The 20315-nt window shown below is 42.5% G+C and overlaps 1 protein-coding gene across 1 annotated transcript in view; it reads right to left on the bottom strand.

Annotated features, from left to right (window-relative positions):
- LOC144499679 (mitogen-activated protein kinase kinase kinase kinase 4-like) overlaps positions 1-20315 on the bottom strand; it is a 308944-nt gene that overhangs the window by 166120 nt on the left and 122509 nt on the right. The window contains 1 exon segment of the mRNA XM_078221948.1: positions 18901-18957. Coding sequence (XP_078078074.1) covers positions 18901-18957 — 57 coding nt within the window.

The following is a 20315-nucleotide window of genomic DNA, read 5'->3' as shown; positions in this document are numbered from 1 at the left end:
GGAGGAAAGGAGAGAGTGCAGAATGTAGTGTTACAGTCACACAGAGTTTAAAAGAATTAGAATGAAGTTTTAGAAGCATAGAACGAGACTAAAAGATAGAATTAGAAGGTATGCTGGGCACAGCTTGCAAGAAGTCGCCTCGCTCCGGCGCCATCTTGAATAAGGAGTCCATTTGGCCATAGAGTTAGCAGCATTGAACAAAGTTAAAAAGGGCTTGGTCAAGGAGTGACAATTATGTCCCTATTATTTATACAGCTCTGTTGAGTCAAAGTCTTGACATATTTCACATGTGCCAGAAGTGCAAGTAAACAGAGGCAGATTTATGAAGAACCATCTGTAGTTTCAGAAAGTTGGAAAAGCTTTGGACACAGTTAACTTAAATGCACAATGATTTTGATTAAATTGCAAAAACAAATACACTTTTGGGGTTGCTTTGTGTGTCTTAATGTAACTCACTCCAAAGTTATCGTGGAATAACGTAGTAATTGATTTAGATTTGGTGAGCCCTTGGTCCAAAATCACAGAATTCCCACTCACCTGAAGAAGGGGCTTAGAGCTCCGAAAGCTTGTGTGGCTTTTGCTACCAAATAAACCTGTTGGACTTTAACCTGGTGTTGTTAAACTTCTTACTGTGTTTACCCCAGTCCAACGCCGGCATCTCCACAGCAAAATCACGCACAGGGAGCAAAACTATAGAGCTGTATAGGTAAATTAAATCCAGTGGTGGAGAAAATTTTTAAGCTGAAGCCAATCAAGGCTTAGATTACACCAAGAGGCCAAGAAATGTAGGAAGAAATGGGGGCATGAGAGGGGTTAAGGGCAGTGAAGAGGGAGGAAATAGCGATTTGCCACAATTTTTATTTAAAATTGCAAACGACAACCTGTCATTTGCTGCAAGTTGAATTGGCACAATTCTGTGAAGTGATTTAACTCAAATTTGTTGGGGAAAGGAACAAAGGAGGGAATCAAATGGAAAAGTTGATGCATAAGCATTTGCCAGCGCTTGGCATCTCTAGATTTGGCCTATTTGTCTTTTATCCATGAATACATGACTAAGTACAGCTGGCCAAGTGGTGGATAGACATTAAAGTTGAAAGATGATGGAAAACAGCCCCTAGACAAAGGCACGCTGGGAAAAAAGTAATCAAAGTGCTACAAAACTTCCGGTGACACCATCACTCTTGCACCTGCAATTTTTGAAGCAATCCCAATTTTCTTTGTGTTGTAGCTGTGGTCATTCAAAGCTTTGTATTCTTGTGAATTATGGCTCTTACATCCCAATTTCAATTCTGGTCTACCGTTTACTGAGGCAGATTTTATTCCTGTTGCCTTTTCTTCGTCTTTACTGAGCTCTGGCAGGTGATGCTCCAGTTCATCTGCAGCCACTCCGCTCCCTTTTGGCTGCAATGAGCTCTGCAGTTTCCACTGCCCTGTTAATCAACGTCACTGCAGAGTGCTCCATGGAAATATTTAAAAAGCAATCAATCATGCCCAGAAACTGTACCTCTCAGCGGCCTATCATCTTCCTCCTGCCATGTAGCCTCCCAATACAAGGCAGCCTGATCACTGTTGGCAAGGAATGACAGGATGAGAAAGAAATTGAACAGTAAATACTGCAGATTGTAGGAGAACAGGATGAAAGCGCAAACTGAGTGAGCGTGACATGAGAGAAAACAGAACAAAATGGAGTATAAATATTAAAAATCTCAGCAACAGACTAAATAATTACTGGATTAAAAAAAGAAAATCTACAACAGAAAAGGTAGAAAATGAACAATGGCATAGAAAAAAAGCTTTTGACAAAGGGTCATCTGGACTCGAAACATCAGCTCTTTTCTTTCCTTATAGATGCTGACAGACCTGCTGAGATTTTACAGCATTTTATCTTTTGGTGGAAAGAAGCTCGGAAGAGTTAAAAGGAGACAACTAGAAAAAAAAAAATCATAGAATCTGACAGTGCAGAATCAAAATTTAAATCAAGATTAAATTTAATCAAATTTAATCTGACTCGGCCCATCGAGTCTGCACCGACCACAATCCCATCCAAGCCCTTTCCCCATCACACCATGCATTTATCCTAGCTTGCTCCCCTGACACTAAGGGGCAATTTAGTACGGCCAAGCCACCTAATTCGCACATCTTTGGAATGTGGGAGGAAACCCACGCAGACATGGGGAGAATGTGCAAACACACACATTGACCCAAGCTGTGAATCGAACCGGGGTCCCTGGCACTGTGAGGCAGCAGTGCTAACCATTGTGCCACCATGCCAATCACGGAAGACTAGATTGCCATGGAAATCATAACCTAACCAGTACTCTCACCAGGGAATAATGGGCCCAACTGTTAATCCATACGAGGATATTCCACTGGGCAGTTGGAAATAATTTGCAATTACGTTGTGCCTTTCATATTATCAGGACATCCAAAGCATTTCACTGTCAAAGAACAACTGATGTTATTTTGAAGGGCAGTTTTACTGGAAAATTCAGCAATTATTTACAAAAAGATAAGGTCCTACATGCTGAAATAAGATAAATGATCAAATAAATATCATGTCGGCAGAGGGATATATGCTGGCTAAAAAAATAAGAAAAACTCACCTTCTCTTCATCAAATAGTGCCTTGGAGCTTTTACATCCATTTGAACAAATCTTAATTTAACATCCCATCTGCAACACTCCCTTATAAATGTCAATCCAGAACTGGTACATATGTCTAGGTATAGGATATGAATCCACTAACTTTTGCCTCGTGGAGAAGCACACTAGTCTAGTCACTGTACTTAAAGCTTTTTCTCTTTAATATTGTAATTGTACCCGCCTCTACAGATCATTCCATATACACACCATCCTGTGTGTGAAAAGGTTACCCCTCAGATCCCTTTTAAATCTTTCCCCTCTCACCTTAAACCGATGGCCTCTAGTTTTAGACTTCCCTACCCTGGAGAAAACACCATGACTATTCAGCTTATCTATGTCCCTCATGATTTTATAAATCTCTATAAAAGTCACCCCCCCCATCCTCCTACGCTCCAGGGAAAAAAGTCCCAGCCTCTCCTTATAATTCAAACCTTCCAGTCCTGGTAACATCCTTGTAAATCTTTTACGCACCTCTTCCAGTTTAATAACATTCTTCCCACAACAGGGTGGCCAGAATTGTACTCAGTACTCCAAATGTGGCCTTATCAATGTCTTATACAGTTGTAACATAACATCCCAACTCCTGTACTCAATGTTCTGACCGATGAAGGCAAATGTGCCAAATGCCTTCTTCACCATCCAATCTATCTGTGACGCCACTTGCGAGGACCTTTGTACCTGCACCTCTCGATTGCTTTTTTCAACACTCTCCAAGGCCCTACCATTTACTGTGCAAGTCCTGCCCTGGTTTGTCTCACCAAAATACAACACCTCTCATTTATCTGAATTAAACTCTATGTGCCATACCTCTGCCCATTGGCCCAGTTGATCAAGATTCCTGTTGTAGTCTTAGATAACCTTTTTCACTGTCCACTACACCACCAATTGGTGCCACCCACAAACTTGCTAACCATGCCTCCTACATTCGCATCCAAATCGTTTATATGAATGACAAATAACAGTGGACCCAGTGCCGATCCCTGAGGCACACCATTGGTCACAGGCCTCCATAAGCACCATTTAAATGAGCACTTGAAATGCCATAGCATACAAGGCAATGGACTGAGTGCTGGAAAATGGGATTAGAATAGGTAGGTGCTTGATTGCCGGCGCAGACACAATGGACCAAAGGGCCTCTTTTTGTGCTGTAAAACTTTCATCCTGCAAAGCATCATAAAATCTGTGTATAAATGTGCATTCATAGGTACAATAGTTGAAAATAATATTCTGTGAACGTACTTTCCTGAGAACCAAAGACTGTGGTTACTACTGCCGCCTCACAGTGCCAGGGACTTGGGTATGATTCCAGTCTTGGGTGGCTGTCTGTGTGGAGTTTGCACACTCTCCCAGTGTCTGCATAGATTTCCTCTGGATACTCTACTTTCCTCCCACAGTCCAAAAATGTGCAGATTAGGTGTATTGGCTAAATTTGTCCCAAGGTGGTTAAGTGGTTTAACCAAGGTAAATGTGCAGTGTTATAGGGATAGTGCGGGGGGTAAGGCCTCTTGGAGAGTCAGCGCAGACTCGATGGGCCGAATGGCCCCTTCTACACTGTAGGGATTCTATGAAGAAGTTTAGCCTGAAGGGAGGGGAAAAAACGGTCCAACTGAAAGAACTCCCTGCCTGAAAAGCAAAACAAATCTTGGGAAAAAGAGGAGCCAAGAATACTGCACAAAGAAACATCTCAAACCAAGTTCGAGCAGCTGTTGTTAGCAAAAGAGGTGTTCTTGACACCCGAGTGTTTGCCCATTATCACCATTTCTTAATTGTACTCATTTTAAGCACATAATAAGAACATAAGAACAAGGAGTAGGCCATCTGGCCCTTCAAGCCTGCTTCGCCATTCAATAAGATCATGGCTGATCTTTTTGTGGACTCAGCTCCACTTTCCCACCCGCTCACCATAACCCTTAATTCCTTTACTGTTCAAAAATGTATCTATCCTTGCCTTAAAAACATTCAATGAGGTAGTCTCAACAGCTTCACTGGACAGAGAATTCCACAGATTCACAACCCTTTGTGTGAAGAAGTTCCTCCTCAACTCGGTCCTAAATCTGCTCCCCCTTATTTTGAGGCCGTGCCCCCTAGGTCTCGTTTCACCTGCCAGTGGCAACAACCACCCTGCTTCTATCTTATTTATTCCCTTCATAATCTTATATGTTTCTAAACGATTTCACCTCATTCTTCTGAATTCCAATGAGTATACTCCCAGTCTACTCAGTCTCTCCTCATGAGCCAACCCCCTCAACTCCAGAATCAACCTAGTGAATCTCCTCTGCACCCCCTCCAGTGCCAGTATATCCTTTCTCAAGTAAGGAGACCAAAACTCTGCACAGTATTCTAGGTGTGGCCTCACCAGCACCTTATACAGCCGCAACATAACCTCCCTGTTTTTAAACTCCATCCCTCTAGCAACGAAGGACAAAATTCCATTTGCCTTCTTAATTACCTGCTGCACCTGCAAACCAACTTTTTGTGATTCATGCACAAGGGCACCCAGGTCCCTCTGCACAGCAGCATGCTGCAATTTTTTACCCTTTAAGTAACAGTCAATTTTGCTGTTATTCCTACCAAAATGGATGACTTCACATTTACCAACACTGTTCTCCATCTGCCAGATCCTTGCCCACTCACTTACACAATCTATATCCCTTTGCAGACATTGTGTCCTCTGCACACTTGGCTCTGCCACTCTGTCATCTGTGAATTTTGACACACTACACTTGGTCCCCAACTTCAAATCATCTATGTATAATAATGCATTAGAAAGCTCATTACAGTAAAAAGAAACAAAATGAATCTCTCCAAAGAACATTTCATTACTGGGATCATTTGTTTCTTTTTCAAATTAGCATTCGCAAAAACCAACTTTCTCTTGCCTTATTACGTCCATTCTAGTCATGTTTTCAAACCAGTTAAGCTAAACAATAGTTAGCCTAATTAACTGAACAGAATAGACCTCCCAGCATCCAGAGGGCACAGCTATTTCCTTACTCTGCATATCAATTTCCTTGCTGAATTAATCTGCTTTAAATCAGCATAACATTGTAAAAAAATGTCATCAGTTAATTACATTATTCCCTTATCTGAACAAAGGCATTTCCTGGCCAGTTCATATAAACCGTGTCAGACTAAACTTCTGTTTAAGCAACGAGCACCAATAACATCTTCGGTCACGTTGGCTTCGAAGCATTACCAATGCCAACAGCGAGGAGAAACTAAACTGAAGTAAACAGTTATTCTGAATCATGAAGATCCTGAACATGTTCTCATTCATGCTTAATTCATGTAATCATCTTCTACACTAACTCCTTAAAACAATAATTCCCAATAATGCTCAACAGAACCCACTTCTTTAAATGAAGTTGAAGCAAAAAGATAGAAATGGGCAGAACAAATGAAAATAGTTGCTGAATATAATTCTGCAGGCATTTGGATTTTACGATCTGCACTAAAGAACAGAAATATCACCCATTCGTAGGTACAATGTTTTATAATACTAACATCTACACAAACTTTCGTACAACCCATTTAATATAGATGCCCTGGCAAATGAAGCATTTCATCATTAAGCACTAAGACACAGGGCGATTTGATCTTCTCGTCCCACCGGTCGATTGGCAGGGCAAGCCGGTAAGATCGCGCGAGGGGCAAAAAAAAAATCAATTTCTCGCAATCTTACCGGGCCCGGATTTCTGTTGTGAGGCTGATCTCAATATTTAAATCCATGCAAATGTGGATTTAAATATTAGTGAACCCGGGATGCAATCGTCCAGGCTAACTTGCCTTCGCGGCCTCACTGGTGAAGCTCCTCACTGGTTTGGATCATGTACGGTCCCCATCAACGGGGACCTGTCATGATGGCCTCATCGGTGGGACCAGAGACCATTGGGGCCCCCCCCCAGGAGGTCAGGGGCAGGGTGTGCGGGGCCCGTTGGGTAGTGTCAGCCTGGGACCCTGGCAGTGCCCACTGGGCATCAGGCAGAGCCAAAGAGGCGGGGCTGAAGGGGTGGCGGGGGAAGCTATGGGAGGGGGGAGAAAGAGAATGCAGCCGGCCAGGGGTGGTTGAGTGCTGATTCAGCTAGGAGGCCTGCGAACACATGGGGGGGGGGGGGGGGGGCCGGATTTTCAGGGCAAGCGAGGCTGGAAAATCCTGCCTATGGTGACAGTATTTGTCAAGGGGAGAAGAGCCTGAATGAAAAAATTGTTTTCAACAAGGACCAAATCAGTTGACGGCTTTTCCATCAAGAGTGGGATAAGGAAAGTAACACAAAAAAATGAAAAGTTAAGATATAGTGATGCAGGAGGGAATTAAAGGCTGCAAAATAGTCAATGCACCATTTTGATCCTACAGAATCCCATAGGTCCTAGAACTGCTCCTCTGGATTGGAAGGTAGCAAATGTAACACTGCTGCTCAAGAAAGGAGGAAATCACAGTCCAGTTAGTCAGCATTGATACAACATGGGCTGCATGTGATTATTGTGCTTTAGGACTAGATCTGCAACTAACAGAGAGCATGAGCAAAAGATGGATGCTGGCCAGGCCTGTACCTTAAACAAAGAAAATGCTGCCTCTCATCATTCCTTATGCGGAATGCAGGTGGGAGCTCAGTTTGAGAACCAAAGTTTGAGTTAAGTAATGTGGGACGCTTACTAGCTGAAGTGAAATGAAGAATCCCAGGAAAACTCTCACTATGGAAGATAGTGTCGGGAAAGGAAAAGAACAGAAGCAAAACTCTTAACAGCTGCAAAACATTTTGAATTGTTCCAAGAGGAATGAACATTTATTGAAGAGATGAATGTAACAAAATATGAGTTTCTAGTTGTCAGTAAATGTGTATGGAGGAAATCTCTTATTTGTTCAAAGTATAAGTTGCCTTCAAAAGAAAAATATTGCTTAATCGCGTTTTATCTCTAGTCATTGATGAAATAGTTATTTTAAAATGTGAAATCTTGACATGTCATCCTTTCACGGAGTTTGAATTTTTCTTTAAGCCATTATTGGTTCTCTACAGAGATCATATGAAAATTGGCAGGGAAAATTGCAACACTTGATTAAGATATAATAATGGGGCACTTGGAAAATCACAATCTGATTTGGCAGGGTCAACATGGTTTTAGAAAAGAGAAGTCAAGCTTGACAAATCTATTAAAGGGTTTATTGAGGATAGGTAACAGGGAGCCTGTGAAAGCAGTTTAATTGGATTTTTAATAGCATTTGATAAGGTGCCACAAAGAGGTTGTTGCACATTAGGGATCATGGGATTGGAAGAAATAGTTAGCATGAATAGATAGTTGCTTGATGGACAAAATATGCAGGGAGTGGGAATAAATGCGTCATTTTCAGAGTGACACAGTATTACTAGCAGAAAGAGGCAAGGATCAGTACTTGGGCCTCAGCTAGTTACAATGTGTACCAATAAATGATGGAACTGAACATAATGTATCATAGATATCTACAATTACCTACCCTCTGAACCTTGAAAAATCCCTGCAAAATGAGCATTGACTTATACGTCAAGTATAAAAGTGAACTGTCAGCATGGGTGGGGGTGGTTGCCATTCTTAAAAACCATCAGTGTTTGAAGCAAACAACAAGTACTAAGCTCCCATGCATCTTCACAACACAGCCTGCCTTGTACACAGCCTATACTCGCTCCCAGTTACAAGATACTGCTAAGTAAAACTTGCATTCGAGGGTTGAAAAATTGATAGACTACTAATGTGAAGATAGCATATCATGATTGAAAGAGAGTAGTGGGGAAAGGTTGATTTGTATGCGGAGTATATGCAAAAACATGATTTTTGCGGCTGGAAAAATGGGGTCTTTTATGCCAGGTCAACCTATATACCACGATTTACAGTTTCTAAATTTGCTAATGCTACAAAGCTAGGTGAGAAAGTGGCAATGAGCAGGACACAGGCAAACAGGTGGTTGTGCATGAAGGTCACAGGTGGGCAAAATGTGAAATGATCGAATTGGTAGGAAAAACTGAAAAGCAGAATGCTGAGTGAGAAAATACTAAATTTTGATGTTCAGAGGTATTTGGGGCCATTGCATATTTATCACAGATACAACAAGTAACCAGAAAAATAAGTGGTATGGTATATTCCATAAGATACAAGAGTGATGAAGCCCTATTGCAATTATATAGCACTTTGGTAAGATTACGCTTGGAGCAGTGTACACATTTTTGGTCACCTTACCCAAGGAATGATATATTGGTCTTGGAGGGAGTGAAATAATATTTCACCAGAATAGTTTCTGGATAAGAGGGCTCTCCTCATTGAACAGAATGGGTCTTTACTTTCTGGAGTTTAGGAAAATGAGATGATTTAATTGAAATGTATAAAATTCTTTAGGGCTTGATAGGGTAGGTGGTAAGAGGCTGGTTTCCCCTGGCTGGAGAGTCCAGACCCAAGGGCCATATTCTCAGGATGAGAAGGTCATTCAGGACTGAGCTGAGGAGAGATTTCTTCACTCAGAGCATTGTGAATCTTTTGGGAATTCTCTACCCGGGGCTGTGGCTACTTAATGAGTATATTCAAGACCGAGTTCAATAGATTTTTAGGCACGAAGGGAATCAAGAATATTGAGATAGGGTGGGGAAGTAGAACTGACATGAAAAGTTCAGCTTTGACTTTAGTGAATGGATCAAGGATTTAAATGGCCTACTCCTACACCTGTTTCTGTTGAAATGGAGATGGTTGTAGAGGTAGAGCAGGGAGAGGCAGAGGAGAAATTTCAGAATAATTGCAGCAGTTTAATAGGACAGAGAGCCAGAGCAAAGTAAGGCCATAGTTTATATCTGTTGGATATAAGCAGCTGAGGTTTGAACACGTATAAAGAACAGATCATGGGAAACCATTAAAAAGTGCACTGGTGTAATTAGGTTTTAAATGAACAAATGTTGACATGGGTCTCAGCAGCTGTGGGCAAGGGGTAGGTAATGTGGCAAAAATTGAATTAAAGTGTCTTCTTGATGGCAGCAATAGAAACCTGGAAGCTCAGCTCTGTGTTCAAATGGGATGTCAAAGTTTTGAGCAACTTGGTTCAGGCTAACCATGTAGGCAGGAGAAGGGGACAATAGTTTGTAACAAGGAACCCAAGTTTATGGTAGGACCAAAACATTGGTTCCAGTTTTCCCAATAATCAATTAAAATAATTTTTGATTTATCACAAGGTAACATTAGACAGGTTATCTGACAGCACCAGGGGTTGTCTTCAAACCAAATGGTGGAGATGTAGAGCTGGATATTATCAGCATATGTATCAAAACAGACCTAATCTCGTCAGAGGACAGCATGAAGGTGATAAGGAGATGGTATCAACGATAGTATCATGGGGATCTAAAGGTGATGTTGCAGAGAAAATATAGCTGGAGATGTGCTGACAGTATTGGGCCAAGAAAGAGTGGAACCACAGAAAACATGTTTCACACAGTGGGACAGTAGAAGATGGCTGAGGACAGGTAGCACTACTGCCACAAGAGTGGCCAGTGATGCCAGGGGGCCTTTCCATGGGCCAAAGAGGAGCCAAAGCCCATTGGGAAGCCATCAATGTTTGCCTGGCAGTCAATCCATATGGCAGCAGATTACCGACAGGGGCAAAATGGCATGGCGACAAGAGGACTTTGGGAACCTCTCACCTTCCTGCACAACTTTGTCAGCCTTCCAACCTCCTAGCTCATCTCCAAAGGTTGGCAAAATTAGGATAAATATTTCAGGTTGGTGGCCTTCCGAAATATTCACAGTTTTTCTCTCCACAGATTCTGCCTGACCTGCTGAGTTTTTTTAAGAATTAATTGATGGGATGTGGGTGTCGTTGGCTCGGCCAGCATTAATTGCCCATCCCTAGTTGCCCTTCAGAGGGTGGTAACAAACTGCCTTTTTGAATCACTACAGCCCTGGAGGTGTAGATGCACCCACGATGCTCTTAGGGAGGGAATTCCAGGATTTCGACATAGCAACAGTGAATGAATAGCAATACATTTCCAAATCAGGATGGTGAGTGACTCAGAGGGGAACCTCCAGGTGGTGGCGTTCCCAGGTACCTGCTGCTCTTGTCCTTCTGGATGGTAGCACTCACGGGTTTGGAAGGTGCTGCCTAAGGAACCTTGGTGAGTTCCTGCAGTGCATCTTGTAAATGGTACAGACTGCTGCCAGTATGCATAGGTGGTGGGGGGATGATTTTGATTTATTATTGTCACATGTATTAGTATACAGTGAAAAGTATTGTTTCTTGCGCACTATACAGACAAAGCATACCATTCAGCGAAGGAAAGGAGAAAGTGCAGAATGTAATGTTACAGTCATAGCTAGGGTGTAGAGAAAGATCAACTTAGTGCGAGTTAGATCCATTCAAAAGAATGATGGCAGCAGAGAAGAAGCTGTTTTTGAGTCGGTTAGTTCGTGGCCTCTGACTTTTGTATCTTTTTCCCCGACGGGAGAAGGAAGAGAGAATGTCTGGGGTCCTTGATTATGCTGGCTGCTTTTCCAAGGCGGGGGAAGTGTAGACAAAGTCAATAGATGGGAGGCTGGTTTGCGTGATGGCCTGGGCTTCATTCATGACCCTTTGAAGTTTCTTGTGGTCTTGGGCAGAGCAGGAGCCATACCAAGCTGTGATACAACCAGAAAGAATGCTTTCTATGGTGCATCTGTACCAGTTGGAGAGAGTCGTAGCTGACATGCCAAATTTCCTTAGTCTTCTGAGAAAGCAGAGGCATTGGTGGGCTTTTGTAACTATAGTGTTGGCATGTTGAATGTTTGTGGAAGGGGCAGCAATCAAGCAGGCTGCTTTGCCCTGGATGGCATTCAGCTTCTTGCGTGCTGTTGGAGCTGCACTCTTCCAGGCAAGTGGAGAATATTCCATTACACACTTGACTTGTGCTGGTGGCAGCATTTGCGGAGTCAGGAGGTGAATTCCTCACCACCGGATTCCTAGCCTTTGACTTGTTCTTGCAGCCACAGTATTTAAATGGATAGTCCAGTTCAGTTTCTAGTCAATGGTAATCCCCAGGATGGTGATAGTGGGGGATTCAGCAATGGTAATGCCATTGAATGTCAAGGGGAGGATAATTGGATTCTCTCTTGTTGGAGATACTCGTTGCCTGGCACTTGTGTGGCACAAATGTTACTACCAATTGTCAGCCTAAGCCTGGATATTGTCTTGGTCTTGCTGAATTTGGATATGGACTACTTCAGTATCTGCATAGTCATGAATAGTCTTGAATGCTGTGCAGTTATGATGTTATATGAATATGTTCGTGGTTGCCTTGGTGGTACAAATGGTGTAGAAATCAAACTGAAAGGAGTCGATGACAATATTTAAAGCTACAGATGCAGCTGGGCAGCAAACAAGCCATTTGTGAGCCTTGTAGAGGAAAGAGAGGTCAGAGTTGCTGTAGTAATCGGAAAGGACAGATGGGGTCAGGGTGACCTTTAGAGGAGAGGTGGTGATGTTCTCGGGAGGGAGAAGAAAATGCCTAAGCAAATGGACCCCCCCATGCCTTAACGTGTTTTATGAAGGAAAGCTTTTGACACTTCAAATACATAATAAACTGTGGGCTCACTAACATCTTCCACTTATTGTTGATCGAAATTTTCTGCAATGTATTGGAGAATTTCACGCACGGTACAAAATAAATCTAAAAGTGAATAATTTAGGGATCAACACTATCGCGCAAAAATATTCTGATGGATTTCTTTAAGATTGAGACAATATATCCAGCTCGATTGTTCACAACTCCCACCATCAAGTCCCCTCCTGCTAGTCATGCTTATCCATGTATATTCCACATTATATTATTCTAGCCCCATGTCTCTTTAGCCATTATTCCCTTATCTACATGTTACTCCTTTGTAACATCCTTCAAAGACATGGTTCAGACTTTTCATGCATGTTAATAACACAAAGCTTTACTCCCCAGAGACCATCCTCAATTTCTTAATCACCGCTGTGCATTCTGACTGCTGAACTGACAAGTACACAAGATTATAAAATTAATTCACAAAAACACAATTAAACAAGTACCATAACAGTCAACCATGTCCACCATATTGCATATGGGATATCTCAGATTTATTAAAATGGTTCGAGGGATGAGGGACTTTAGTTATGGGGTTAGATTGGAGAAGCTGGGTTATTCTCCTTAAAAAGCTGAACAGGAGACTTGATAGAGATGTTCAAAATCATGAGGGGTCTTGAGAGTTGATGGAGAGAAACCGTTCCCAATGGCCAAAGGGTCAAGAACCAGAGGACACCAATTTAAGGTTAAAAGCAAAACACTGCAGACACTGGAAATCAGAACTAAAAAAATAAAAGGCTGGAAATACTCAGCACATCTGGTAGCTTCTGTGGAGAGGGAAGCAGAGTTAGCATTTCAGGTCTGTGACCTTTCACAGGTGTTGACAGACACTGAGTATTTCCAGTGTTTTCTGTTTTTAACATCAATTTAAGGTGCTTGGCAAAAAAATTAAGCCGCGATATGGGGAAACACCTTTTACACAGCGAGTGGTTAGGATTTGGAATACTCTCGAGCATGGTGGCAGCAGACACAAATCAAGGCTTTCAAAAGGAAATATGGGATAAGCTCTGAAGAGGAAAAAAATCTTGCAGGACTATCGGGAAGAGGTGGGAGAGTGGGACAACCCAAGTTGCTTTTCAGAGAACCAGCACAGATACAATGACCCAAACGGTTAGCCATTTGATGATTCCATACAATTTGCTGCAAGAATGTGCACAAGAGAGGCAAAAAAAAAAGAGGTGGGGGGGGGGGGGGGATTCTCTGGGGCCACCAGAGAACACTCTCAACACTCGCCTCCAGGGTGCTGAGGATAGTCCTGCAAGGGGGGTGGAGGCTAGGGGAGAGGGGGAGGCTCAGGCTGGGCTGGAGCTCATCAGATCAGGGATCTTTTCCAATGGATGGGGCTCATGTGACAAGTCTTCCCTCAGTATCTTTGAGACCCTTTGATGCATTTCCCAGCATGTCAAGTTCACGGATCTGTCAGATGAAGGGGAAAGTCTTCCTCTGATGAGGTGGAAATCCTTGAAGTGCTTATTTCAAATTTAATTTCATTCCCCTTTAACTTCTTCAAGCCACTGGCCATGCAAAGAAGCCCAAAAGCCTTGAACTGGATGGTTTACATTCAATTTCACGCTCCAATTTTACAAGCCTCTTGACTGACAGGTCCAGGCTATTTCACAATAGGCAGGAGCTTTGTTTGTTTTTATTTTTCTTCACGGTTGATTAAATATGAAGTGCTTCCTCTTTTGAGCTGCTGCTGTTTTTTTTTTAAAATAGGCTTTTGCTTTGATCTGAAGTGCCAACTTGAGTGAGCAACTGCTCTGCTAACATTGTTTTTAAACAACCTTTCTCTTGGTTCTGAATTCCTTCCTAGAAAGGTTAGGTGCACAGTCTGACTGCTTTTTAAAAAAATCATAGTGGGTCTTTTTCAACCTCTTCTGCCAGAACAGAACACCTGTACTGGGGGTTGTTTACAGCCATGCAGAAAGCTGGCACAACTCAGATTATCTTCCTAGGAGTTTTCAATGAGAACCTTGTGGCAGCCACCGTATGACCACGCCAGGGGGGGCTTGGGGGCCTTTGGAGCCTCCGAGTGGTCAGGTGCAAGATTGGACAGTGCCTTGGCTCTACCCCATGCCACCCTGGCAGTGGCACCTCAGTAGTGTTGCCAGGTTGGCACTTCCAAGGGGCAGGGACTCCATATCAAAGTGAGAGAGTGTGTGTGTGTGTGTGTGTGTGTGTGTTGGGGGCAGGGGGGGGGAGCAAGGCTTCCGACAGGTAGTGGGGGGGCGGAAAATCAGGGCATGGGCTCGTCGGCATGTTTCACATGGAGGATCTTTTTTTTCAGTCAAAGAGTGCTTCAATCCTACTTGGTGGCACTGGCAGCAGGAAATGCACCATTTTCTGCTGGTGGCAACACTTTGATTTTTTTCGGGAGAATCACGGCCAGGCCCAAATCAATTCCTATTCGACTAATAGGAAAGAATCCAGCAATTCCTGCCATGCCTGCAGTCTAAGATTCTCTGGGGGCTAAAGCAGTGTTTTGTCTGTTCCCTAACTGCCCCCGAATTGACCACCCAATTTCTTAAATTCCAATAGCAACTACAATTCATTAGCTGTAAAGCATTTTGGGACATCTTGAGATTCTGAAAGTGCCTATATAAATAGAACATAGAACATAGAACATTACAGCGCAGAACAGGCCCTTCGGCCCACGATGTTGCACCGACCAGTTAAAAAAAAAACTGTGACCCTCCAACCTAAACCAATTTCTTTTCGTCCATGAACCTATCTACGGATCTCTTAAACGCCCCCAAACTAGGCGCATTTACTACTGATGCTGGCAGGGCATTCCAATCCCTCACCACCCTCTGGGTAAAGAACCTACCCCTGACATCGGTTCTATAACTACCCCCCCTCAAATGCCAAATCTTTCTATCAAATGTAACATTTAAGCAGCCTAGTACGTTTAACATTGCTGCAGACAAAAACATGGGGGGCAAAAAAACTAGAAACTTAACACCAGTGTTCTCTTTAAGCTGTGGACCTGCAAGGGCGTGCAACAGTCCGTCACAGATCATGCACTCAACTGTTACAGCCACACACATTCTGATGGTTAAATGAGCCGCACTGCCAATCTAGCCCATGATCTAAGAAATGAAAGGGGGGTGGGCAGGAGAGCAAGGAGGGAAGGGGTCTGTGAAGTTGACAAGTCGGAATAGAGGCAGCTAGCAAGGGATAGTGGCAAGCTGGAGGGGCAGGCAGGGAAGTGGTGAGTGGCAGGTCAGCAGAGGCGAATGGGAGAACTGGCGAGCAAGAGTAATTTGAAAATTAGCGAGTGTTGAGTTGTTAAGAACAACTGAGAGCATTTTTGGACCAATTACCAATAATATCACTGATCAAGTCACTTTGCTGAAGCTGGACTGGTGGAATCGCAGTACTTAAGGAAAATTGATCCCAAAGATACTCAATCATTAAAAGCTAACCTCAAGGGAAATTCTTGGGAATTTGTGAAAAGTTACCCAGATCCACAAATGATAATGCAAAGGTTCCTGTTTGGGCGGCACGGTAGCACAGTGGTTAGCACTGCTGCTTCACAGCTCCAGGGACCTGGGTTCGATTCCTGGCTTGGGTCACTGTCTGTGTGGAGTTTGCACATTCTCCTCGTGTCTGCGTGGGTTTCCTCCGGGTGCTCCGGTTTCCTCTCACAGTCCAAAGATGTGCGGGTTAGGTTGATTGGCCATGCTAAAATTGTCCCTTAGTGTCCTGAGATGCGTAGGTTAGAGGGATTAGTGGCTAAAATATGAAGGGATATGGGGGTAGGGCCTGGGTGGGATTGTGGTCGGTGCAGACTCGATGGGCCAAATGGCCTCTTTCTGTACTGTAGGGTTTCTATGATTAACTAAGGTAACTCATTGGGCTTTTTAAAACTGTGCATACTCCTAAATACCTCTCCCCAATTCATATTTGTTTGCATGTAGAGTCAGTTTATGCTACAAATGGTGAACTGGTTTATTTCTTCTAAATTCATATTCTTTTAATCTAAAAATGCTTTTGGTAGAATAGTCATAGAATCCCTACAATGCAGAAGGCGTCCGTTTGGCACATCGAGTCTGCACTGAACACAGGCCCCATCACCATAACTCCACTTATTTACCCTGCTAGTCCCCCGACACTAAGGGGCAATTTATTATGGCCAATCAACCTAACCTGCACATCTTTGGATGGAGGAGGAAACCGGAGCACCCAGAGGAAACCCACACAAACACTGGGAGAACATGCAAACTCCACACAGATGGTCACCCGAGGCTGGAATTGAACCCAGGTCCCAGCGCTGCGAAGCAGCAGTGCTAACCACTGTGCCACCCTGCCACTACTCCCCCAAAAACTACCTCAAAATTCACCCTCCCTCCTGGGAGTCCATTCTCTCTTCACCAGTGTGTTCTCTGCCCCAGTTTTCAAACGTAGTTTTACCCTTCAATATTCATTTAATATACTGGGACAGTGTCTCTCTGGCCTTCACCTTCCAGTTCACAAGAGTCAACCTCTCTCAAATTCAGAGATACTTTACCTCTGCTTGATTTTGTTTGTTGATGTGAAGGAATTATTCAGCTATTTTCCTCACTATTCATATCAGCTTTGAGTAACGATGACACCTAGTAATAAAGCTAAAAAAATAAAAGTTGCCTTTTCCACATCATCTGTCAATTCTAAAGGCAGACCGGGGCGGCACGGTAGCACAGTGGTTAGCACTGCTGCTTCACAGCTCCAGGGACCTGGGTTCGAATCCCGGCTCGGGTCACTGTCTGTGTGGAGTTTGCACATTCTCCTCGTGTCTGCGTGGGTTTCCTCCGGGTGCTCCGGTTTCCTCCCACAGTCCAAAGATGTGCGGGTTAGGTTGATTGGCCATGCTAAAAATTGCCCCTTAGTGTCCTGGAATGCTTAGATTAGAGGGATTAGCGGGTAAAATATGTAGGGATATGGGGGTAGGGCCTGGGTGGGATTGTGGTCGGTGCAGACTTGATGGGCCGAATGGCCTCTTTCGGTACTGTAGGGTTTCTATGATTTAGCTCCTTCTATTTTGAGCTTGTCAAATTGAAACAAAAGGTCCTTGTCGTATCTTAAGCCATTGCCACCTATTCAACTTTTCTTCTGTCAAATTATTAAAATACAAGCTGCAATATAAAAACTAACAAATGTCTCTCTTATATATGGCAATATTATGGTTATGTACTGAACTTAAACATAGAGGTCTCGAGTTCAAATGCCACTGTGGCAAATTTAAATTTGAATTCAGTAAATCTAGTAATTTGGGGACCAGCATGTGACTGGCTGGATATGGCATTCTTTCTTCTTCGCCTTCCATACCTTTGATAACTTTTTACGAGTATATACTATTTTTTTTTGTTCCTTCTGGTGACGTGTTCACATATTACCTCGATATTGGTGCACATGACAAAATTCATTCAGCATAAGGGCAGAAAAAAATAGAGGGATGCAAATATCAAAAATGGTGCAAGTGACAAATATTTTTGTTAATTTCTTGCTGTGATGGAATACGTGGCTTCAAAATTTGTATTTTTTTGAGACAGAGCCTAATTGATGAGAGAAACTGACCATCCCAATTTCTATGGAAATGAAGGTTGAAAACCAAAACTTCTGGGAGACAAACTGTTTGAAACCATACAAAAGAACACAGACTCAACGGAGCTCAGATAATGATTCCAGTGGTGCTGTACAGGCAGGCTGAAGATGATGGTGGCTCGATCCAAGAGCTGAGAATGGGCAAATATATAGTTTCTGTGGCTTCAATATAATATGAGTGGATGTATGCCATCCAGACTGTCATAAGCAGAATTGAGGAGGTTCTGCAGGCTTGTGCAATGTTTGGTGAAAAACACATCCATGGAACTCCAGTTGGTTTTACACTGCTGTCAGATGGGGATCAGGGTAAATCCCAGGAGAAAAGGAGCTGAAATTCTTCAGAATTTAAGGACTATATGATTGAAAAATAGTTGATGGTCTTGACTAAGATCATAACTTGCTTATTGCAGAAAAAGGAGACAATTCCTACAACACTTCAAGCATATTGTAGAGCCTTTTTATATCATTGCTGGATAAAAATTCTGAAGCTTATTTTGTCCAATCAAATGTATTAAAGTAAACACAATCATCATACTATGTGGAATATAATACAAACCTAAATGCATAGGACACCTAGAGTGGTTAGCACTGCTGCGCCTCACAGCGCCAGGTCGCCACGGACCTGGGTTCGATTCCCAGCTTGGGTCACTGTCTGTGTGGAGTCTGCACATCTCAGTGTCCATATGGGTTTCCTCCCATTGCTCCGGTTTCCTCCCACAGTCCAAAAGATGTGCTGGTTAGGTGCATTGGCCATGCTAAATTCTCTGTGTATGCAAACAGGTGCCGAGAGTGGCGACTAGGGGATTTTCACAGTAACTTCATTGCTTAAGTTAACTTCATTAACTTAATGTAAGACTACTTGTGACACTTATTAAATAAACTTAAAATATTAATATTGCCTAATTTGTATTTTTTGTCAAACCTCCAGCAGGGATGGCTAGGTTAAACAAAGGATATAAAGTTAACACTTTAGACAACATTTTCATGCGAGTATATAGTTTTATATTGTGTGTTAACAAAGCTAAAGCTAAATAACTCATGTGTAATGCAGGGATTGGAACTATTATATAGAAACGCTGTTTGCTCACCTCCGTGACATCCATAACTTTAATGGCTGCAAGTTGACCTGTTTTGACATGGCGACCCTACAAAAGAAAGTAAAGGTATTAGAATAGATGAAATTTCAAAGACATGCCAATGTTAGATGTCTTAGTAAACTTGAAATAAATAAATTAGATTTGTCCCACATGAAAATATTCTTCAATCTGAACCAACTACAATTCTTCAGTTGTATTCACATGCCAGTAAAATCTAAAAAAACTGCCTCTATTGCATATGTAAGACATATGCTCCATATAAAATGAAACAGCAAGATAAACTGTAGATCTGTTCATTGTTGACACTCAGCAACGAGTTTTATATCTATTGTGCTGCATGCAAATATTTTTTCTCCTCAAATAGGGCACTGTGCCAAAATGAACAAGTTCATCAAAACATCTTAAAATTAAGAACTTCCATTCTTTTTCAAGAAGTTTGTCCAAGAAGTCTTTTGCCTTCCTTTCTTAAAGCTTAAATTCATAATATTTCTACCAAATTATATTAAATTATTCGAACCTCCTGGCACTGGCAACTGTCCAACAATAATTCAAACATATAAATGGATGCAGATATTCACATTTCTTTTGCACAACTGGCACACATGCATTTTAACAACTATGAATTAATAATTTTGATTATGATACCATAGCCCGAATTTCTCCCCAACATATCTCCCTTTCTTCCCTAATTGCTCACTTCCTTAGCCTCTATAGCCCTCCCCTCGATACATACCTAGCCACCTCCTGAATCACACCATGTCCTGCAGATTCAATTAAAAAGGCAAGCACCAAACATTTATTTGTCACCCTCAAACCTCTCACACCTTCTCAACCACACTTCCTTCCACATCCATCCCAGGGTTTTAAAAAATCTCCAAATCATAAACTAATGCATTCCCTAACTCACAACTGGGGATGAGCGACGCTCACATCCAGTAAATGAATTTTAAAAAAGCAACTGCATCCCTGGCCTTTGGCCCTTTAGATAACAACTGCAAAGTTATGACTAATTTCTCCACCACACCCTCACTTCCATCTTTGATGTTCTCACCAACAAAACATTGACCATCTCCCACCTGCTCTTCACAGCACAGCTGCATGTCCACTCCCACAAATCGACATGATACAACCTTAAGTAGCTGGTACAAACAGAATTTCACCAATTATCATCTCTGATAGGACCACAGCAAGTTGTACTGCGTGTCACTTTCCTCTACTCCAGGACATTCTACATGGTATATAGTATTTAATCGAAGGCAGCTTTTACAGAGATTTAGGGATATTTTAATGCTACTTTAGTCTCCTCACCCTCCATGTGCCAATCCTCTTGGACACGATGCAAACTTATACCACTTGACCTATTCTGTATCATACGCCGGTCTAAAACCAGTTTAATTTAGGATGGC

The sequence above is a fragment of the Mustelus asterias genome, chromosome 10 (assembly GCF_964213995.1).
Source record: "Mustelus asterias chromosome 10, sMusAst1.hap1.1, whole genome shotgun sequence".
Taxonomy (NCBI): domain Eukaryota; kingdom Metazoa; phylum Chordata; class Chondrichthyes; order Carcharhiniformes; family Triakidae; genus Mustelus; species Mustelus asterias.
This window is presented reverse-complemented; position numbering and strand designations above follow the sequence as displayed.